The 7,779-nt window shown below is 44.1% G+C and overlaps 1 protein-coding gene across 1 annotated transcript; it reads left to right on the forward strand.

Annotated features, from left to right (window-relative positions):
• Positions 1-5,052: 5,052 nt before the first annotated feature.
• Positions 5,053-6,307, forward strand: LOC117866724 (glucuronoxylan 4-O-methyltransferase 2). The gene has a single exon (XM_034750997.2). It carries the CDS (start codon positions 5,202-5,204, stop codon positions 6,177-6,179), a length of 978 nt encoding a protein of 325 aa, XP_034606888.1. The 5' UTR covers positions 5,053-5,201; the 3' UTR covers positions 6,180-6,307.
• The last annotated feature ends 1,472 nt before the right edge of the window (positions 6,308-7,779 follow it).

Here is a 7,779-nt window from a genome sequence, read left to right on the forward strand (position 1 = left end):
CTCCCGGTTGGGAAATCCAGCTAGGACTAAATGGGCACCCTTTACTCCAGGAGTAAAGGGCCTGTCCCGCGCCTAGCGTGGCAGGCCTTTTAGTCCCGGTTGGTGTCACCAACCGGGACTAAAGGGTGACCTTTACTCCCGATTGAAGGACCCGAGACTAAAGACCCCCCCTTTTGTCCCGGTTGGTTTATCCCGGATGGATTTTCGGGAGATATGCACCCTACCAACCGGGACTAAAGGCCAGTTCTCTGCTAGTGCGACTGATGGAGCGCGCAGAGGAAGTGTTCCTTAAGAAGACAATTTTTCCCTGGGATATTTTTATTGTACCAGGGAATAATGATATGATTCGAAGGCAGCCCAGGCGCCCAGCACGCAGCAGATTAAAGGTAGTGAGCGATGAGGATTCGATGACTAAAGCCATTTGGATAACAGCAAAGAGGATTTGGAGAAAGGTACAAAGAACTCAACTTTCCTCAATTTACCTTCAGATGTCATTTCTTCCAACACTAAGAATGTCACACCCGGTTTTAAGGACAAAACCAAGTGCTACCTAAATGTATGCCAGGATCAAGTTTCATACATATAGTGACATCATAAGTGAATAACAGCAACAGTATCACGTAAAAAGATACAAATAAAGACTTACGAAACCATCAGAGATACACAGCTTAAATACTGGAGACGGAGGCTCCAAACTTCACAGGCAATCGACTAGGGGTTGCGTACGCCTAGAACTCAGCATCATCTTCGGGATACTTCACACACCTTCTTCTTTTGAGCAGCAGTAAGCAAGGGTGAGTACACTTATGGTTGGTACTCAGCAAGGCCACAAGAAATAACCAGAATAACGATTTGAGTCCATCTTCAAGTTTAATTAATCATGTGAGGGTCCAGGCCGCTCTTGATCGTGAGCATGGCTGATCGATCAGTTTTACACTCTGCAGAGGTGGCACATCTTTACCCACAAGTCGCGTAAAAGTTCAAAGAACTTTGGACCCAACCATGCGATGCTAGCTAGGCATCATACCACACTTCCGAGGTGTGATTGCGTAGGGACGCTACGAGGCCTTTACAAAGATTCGCTAGTAAGTGGTAACCCGCTAAGGTTTTAGGTCAAAGCAGAGCATAACAGTCCCCTAGTGGGTACAGTGTCTTAGCAAAGCCCACTTCCCAAGAGAGCGAGTGCTATACCCCAGCAACGCCTCCCCTCTTGCCCTTTCGGTAAGATTACCCCATACTAGAGTTTCTAATTATTCAGCCAAGACCAGAGCCATTTAGTCTTGTGGTAGCACTATTTTCCTGGGTGGTCGCTCCATGTTCCGATTAACATTATCATGATATTATTAACAAAGCATAGGTAGAAGGTTGGTTAGGGACACTTGCCTTTCTCCGACAGAAAGTTACTCTTACTGCTTTCGGCTCTTGCTCTCTTGAAGCTCTTACTCTTCAAACTTCCGATCAGCGATCCTTCTACTCGGAGCAAACATTGGCACAAACATGCAAGCAACAAACAAGTATAACTAAGAACAATACACCAAAACAAAAGGAAAGCTTTAAAAGAGCGTACTAAATGACAAGGCTCGATATAAGGTCACACGAACGTAAGGAACGCTTAAAACGGAACTATGGTTGAAAAGATAAAGCTATCGAGAATTTTAAATTATAAAAGAAAGATGAGAGCTACAAGCTTTATTTATTTTAGGTGAGAAAAATATTGTAAATATATTTCAGAGAAATACCTTTAGTTGGAATTAATCAAGTCACATTCATATTTTCATAAGAAAGACGGTGTAAAGCTTAGTCAAATTTTATTAAAATATTGAAGTATAATTTATGCAATTTAAACATTTAATTTAAAAATAAGGTACATGTAAACATCTAAGTGCATAGCTTTATGATTCGGGTTGAACTAACTAAATTATAATTTAAAAACACATTTATATTCATATTAGCCAAATTAACATTTAATTATGAAAACTCGAGATATAACCTATATAGATTTTATTTAGAAAACAAATTGAATAAACATTAACCAAATTGGATTTAATTTATGAAACGCCGAGGTATAACTCTTAGTGGCTTTTAATTGGAAGAATTATTTAGATAGGCATTAACCAAATTTACTTTAGTTTATGAAAAACCAATATATAACTTAATTAGCTTTTATTTAGAAGAGGGTATGAAGTAGGCATTAATCAAATTAGCACTTATCATGAAAAATGGTGTATAACACTAAACAGATTTTATTTAGAAAAGAACTCGGTTATCAGACATTAATCAATTTAATATTAAATTTATTTTCAAAAAGAACATGTGTGAAGGAAAACATATCACTAACGTGTAATTTATGTGGTCATGAACCTAACGCAAGTTGAACGAGGTTAAACGGAGCTAAAACGTGGATTCTACAAGCTGAACAAGATTAAAAGGACCTAGATGTAAATATCTATAGACTTGGAGGGTTAGCTGAGAAGATTACCAAGACTCAGAGAATAGTCACTGCGAATAGATGGATCTTCAGGGTTACATCTGCAAAAGAGGATGGCTTGGATCAGATTGCAAGGAACTGAAACGTTCAGGGGTTATTTGAAGAGTTTCCAAGACACAAAGGAAGAAGCGAACTAATTAAAGGATCTTTGGGGGCCTTGACGCAAAACTGCATGGTGCAGCTCCTGGCCGGCGGCCTGCCAGGGCTCCGGTGCAGCGGGGGCTCGGGTGGGTGGTGCAGGCGGCGGTGGCCGGGCTAGGGGCCAAGGGCACGGCCGGTGACGGCGCACAGGCGGCGTGCGCGCGAACACAAACCAGGAGCCATGGCCACGGTTCCTGTTGCACAGAAACAGGAGAAAGAGAGAGGAAGATGGGAAAGCCGGAAACGAAGCCCGATCTCGCGCATGAACGGCAAAATGGAACGATATCGACGAGACGAACAAGATGGTGTGCTCACTTTTGGCCAGAGATGAACAATGGCGGCGGAAAAGCTCGCTGGAGTTGGGGAAGACGACGGAGCCGACATCGGATTCATGCAATCCACCACACCACAGTGTAGAGCTCGAAGAGAGGAACTCCATGGTGGTGTCGGTTTTCGCCGGAAGTTCACGGTTTCGCCGGAAAAGCTCGCCGGAGTTTGACGAAGACCGAACTTTGAGTTCAGATCTACGGAATTAGGAGAGGCAACTCGTGAAAAGGTTTGTAGATCTGAAATCCTCGCGTCGAGACGAACGCGGTGATATATATATATAGGCTAGACTCGGAAAAAGATATTTTCGGATTGACTTTTCTACTTTTTGGAATTTCTGAATTTATTTATCTGCGCGAAAACAATTCCAGAAATAGCCGGACTCGTTTTCTAAAGCGAGAAAAATACCTAGAAAATTTCGAAAAATCTGAGATAAATCTCAGAGATGGATTGGGATGCAAGGAATCCAAATAAAATACTTGGAGCTCGTGAAAAGGATTCTAGAGCCTTCTAAAAATTGGATTTAGCTCTAGGAAAAGGAGAATAAATTCCAGAAAAAGATGGAAAATCCTCACAAGGGTCTGGGCAATGTAAACGCATTTTTCAAACTTTTACACTCAAGAAACACCAAGATGCAACGACATGAATGCACAGACATAGAACAACATTATTTAATTTAGAAAAGTAAACAATTATTTTTCCTATACTAAATTTCCTGTAAAGAAAAATAAATGTTAGGAAAATTTTAAAATTATGAGAAAATCGCTGTTCAATTACTCTTTTTAATCACATCCTGAAATTCGAAAATTTCAGGGTGTGACAAAGAATTTTGGTGTTTCGAATGGGCAACGATAATAGAACAGGTAGACACTCGGTCATATCAATTAAAAATACTTAGTCACCTCCACACAGCTAATAATTTTAAGAGGCATGAGTATTAGAAGTTTATAAAGGAAATTTGAACCCATAGAAAATAATAAAAATTGTTTATGTTGTTTTCTCACACATAAATCTGTATTCCTATGGCTTTATCCATACATATATACATGGTCATGATGACATATATCATGCATTTTTTTTCCTATTGGTCGCAGCAGGAGCAACCAAACAGCACGCATTTGCTGCGGGGCTAGCCCAGGGCCTTGCAACACTTGTTGCAATGACCCGGACTTAAACACATGTTCACACGCACCTTGGGGAGCACTCTCGCACTCAGCATGTTCATCTCATCTGCATGCATCATCATATCCGTCCTGCTAGTAGTTAGTTATATTAGCAGCTGATTGATAGACATAGTAACCAGCAAGAAACAAATTAGACAACTTACGGGACGCGGTGAGGATGATCAGCATGAGGATCAATGGGAACGTTAGGACCTTTTCCGCCTTCCTTGTTCTACCTGTTTTGATCATCTCCATTTGATTGGCATGCAACTAGGCTGATTTTGTTACAGAGGAAGTGTGCTGGTCCATAGTGATTGTCGAAGATATTGGAGCATAAGAGCAAGTACATTGCTACAGGTCAGTGGTCTCATAGGCTGTCTCATGCAGTGTCATGTAGGATTTTTTATGATATGGAGGAGAGAGAGCGAGGAGAGAGAAAGAGGTCCTTGTTTCGCGATCAACCGCCTCATGAGCTAAATTTTAGGACTACAAGACAACTCAACAACCATTGTACGAGTTGTTGTTGCCATGCAACTCATAATATTTTTTTTCATATGCATAAATTAAGGAATTATATAGCTCAACCTATTGTACGGATTGTCTGTTGAGTCATCTCCAGATTACATGTCAATGCATAAAACCGCGTATTAGACAACAACAATATACTTGCTCTAAGGGAGGGAGAGCTGTTGGCGATGAATCTCGTGACAAATTCTCTTTCCCCCTTTTTTTCACTTTGTAGAAATTCGTTTGAAAAAAGTAATGATTGCATTATGTACCATTATCAATCAAAATCAACCAAACCTCAATCAAATAGGAAAATACAACCGACCCCATTAATGATTAAATCAAATCTAACTAACGCACACCAAACATTTGGTCCCTAGTCCTCATCACTCATGTCCCATGCAGCACCCTCTGTTCTCCATGTTGCTGATCCTTGAAGCATCGCCACTCACCAAAGTCCATACCAAACCATTGCCATCCAACCACACAGGAAAAGAACTGGCCCTACCCACAGCTTCGTCGTCGTCCTTCGCCCACACCGCACTAGTCACTAGCCAGTGCAGCGCTCGAGAACGATGACGACGAGCCCCACGCTCGCGCGGAAGGCCAAGCTCAAGACCCACCTCGTCTCCGCCAAGGCCAAGCTCAAGCTCCACGTCACCCCGCGCCGCGTCGTCCTCCTCGCCGCCGCCGCCTGCTCTGTCTTCCTCATCCTCTCCACCCTCCGCACCCTCCACTCCGCCTCGCGCCGCACCGCCACCCCCGCCGCAGCCTCCACGCCGGCGGCCGTCGCTGCCGTCCACCACGCTCAGCACGAGCAGGAGCAGCGGCGCCAGGAAGAGTGCGGCGGCAAGGCGGTGCCGGCGTCCGTCGCTGAGGCGCTGGTCCACTACGCCACGTCCGGCGAGACGCCGCGCCAGACGGAGGCCGAGGCCGGCGCCGCCGCGCGCGTGCTGGCGGCGCGCACGCCGTGCAACCTCCTCGTGTTCGGGCTGGGCCCCGCCAGCGCGCTCTGGGTGGCGCTCAACCACGGCGGCCGCACGCTCTTCCTCGAGGCGGACGCCGGCCGGATCGCCGCCGCCCGCGCCGCGCACCCTGCCGGCGTAGACGACCTCCAGGCCCACACCGTCGCCTACCACGACCAACACGCCGCCCAAACCACGGTCTCCGACGACCTCCTGCTCCTCCGCAACTCCTCCGACTGCGCCGGCGCCTCCCCGCCGAAGCCCCTCTCGCCGGACGACGTGGAGCGGTCGGCGTGCCCGCTGGCGCCGCGGGGCCTGCCGGCGGCGTTCTACGAGGCGGAGTGGGACGTGATCGTGGTGGAGGCGCCGGCGCCCGGCGCTGTGTACACGGCCGGCGTGGCGGCGCGGGCACGGCGGCCAGGGGCGGGCGAGACGGACGTGCTGGTCCACGGCGTGGACGGCGCGGCGGAGGAGAGCTTCGCGAGGGCGTTCCTGTGCGAAGGGTACATCAAGGAGGAGGCTGGCAGGCTCCGTCACTTCGCCATCCCGAGCCACAGGGGCAAGGAAGCCATACCATTTTGCCCTTGAGAGATGGTCAGATATGCTGATGACGTTAATTACTGAAGTTATTGTTTTTGTTTCTGGTGGAACAACTTTTGACACTACGTGATGTGTGTATGCGTGACTTCATAATGAGATTTCTGTAATTTTGTCAATGTTTATGTATAACATTGGGGAATGGGATATGGAGTGCTATGAACTCCAGGATGACAAAATGAACACTTCATATAATGCCTACTACAAATCTAAAATATACTCCCTCCGACAAAAAAAAACAAATCGTTTTAGGATTGTCTAAGTCAAACTTTTCTAAATTTAACCAGAATTATAGAAAAAACTACATATTTAGGTATGAAATAAGTCCCATTAATTTTATCCTGGGACATATTTTTATAATATACGTATTTGATGCCATATATTTTTCTCTATAAATTTGATCAAAGTTGAGAAAGTTTGACTTAAGACAAACCTAAAATGAGTTGTTTTTTTTTTGGACGGAGGGAGAACAGTCTTTTGTTGACTCTATATATAGAACTATTATCATTTCTGAAAAGTGAAATTAAACAAAGAAGTAGGGTTCGTGATGATGAAGATAACTCTGCCCGTTTGAAGAAGTGAAGAATTTTTTTTCACTCTAAGCAATGGCCATACAAATGCTATGCACCCAGCAGCAAGTAACATATAAGCACCGAGAATTTTTACAATTGTTGGAAAAACTGAGAGCCGTCCATTTAGAGGAAAAAATCATACAATGCAAAGATAGGAGGTATCAGAGAAATACCAAGAGTTACCAAACAGGAATCAAGTAAAAGATAATGTGGTACCATTACCCAATTTAATTTGATTTTTAACTATCTTTCTCAGATGAACTGCAAGCAAAAATTTAGAGACAAAAGTACCGAGAACTAGAAGTACCCAATGATACCTTAGTACCTTACAACCATTGTAAAAAAGGCTCGTAACCACCACATATGACATCTGCGGCAAGCATCGACCCATTTGCTTGCATTATTACCAATACTACTAGTCATTTTTTCTATAGCACAAGTATCAGATTTGGTCATGATTATTATTTTGAGAGCACAGGTTTAGTTTTTTTTTAATGCAGTGCACAGGTTTAGTTAAGAATGCATATAAAGATATGACGTAGGGATGACTGAAAAAAGAGTTTAAGGGAAGACCTTCTGACATAATTGACCAACAAGGCAACAACTGGTAGCATGGTGCCAACAGCTTTTATTTTCCTTGTCAATGAAGTGATTTCATTGCACAAACATCATATAAAATGACATATGACCTTTGACATGACGTTTCTCCACTTTGTTTCCTCAATATTTTGGAAGACCTGCAGCATTTGTGAACGAAATTCAGACCTTGAAAATTGCCACTCAAATTAGCAGCCTAGATTGATCTAGCTGAGGATATCCTTGGAATGTCAGAAACTTAGAATGATAGCTCCATGTTTCGCTTCTTCTGGAGACACCAGATGCAGAAAGATGCATCATTGCTTGAAGGATGAACTTGATTTTAACAAATGATTTATTTCTTTCTTGCATTGCAAGGTCGAGAAACCAACAAATTTACAACGGCTTCAGTCTGCTGAAAGCAGCTCTTGCCCGATTACTGG

The sequence above is a fragment of the Setaria viridis genome, chromosome 8, assembly GCF_005286985.2.
Source record: "Setaria viridis chromosome 8, Setaria_viridis_v4.0, whole genome shotgun sequence".
Lineage (NCBI taxonomy): Eukaryota > Viridiplantae > Streptophyta > Magnoliopsida > Poales > Poaceae > Setaria > Setaria viridis.

Bases quoted from the DNA above. Each gene is read 5' to 3' on its own strand.
- LOC117866724 (XM_034750997.2), top strand. From the start codon at position 5,202: ATGACGACGAGCCCCACGCTCGCGCGGAAGGCCAAGCTCAAGACCCAC.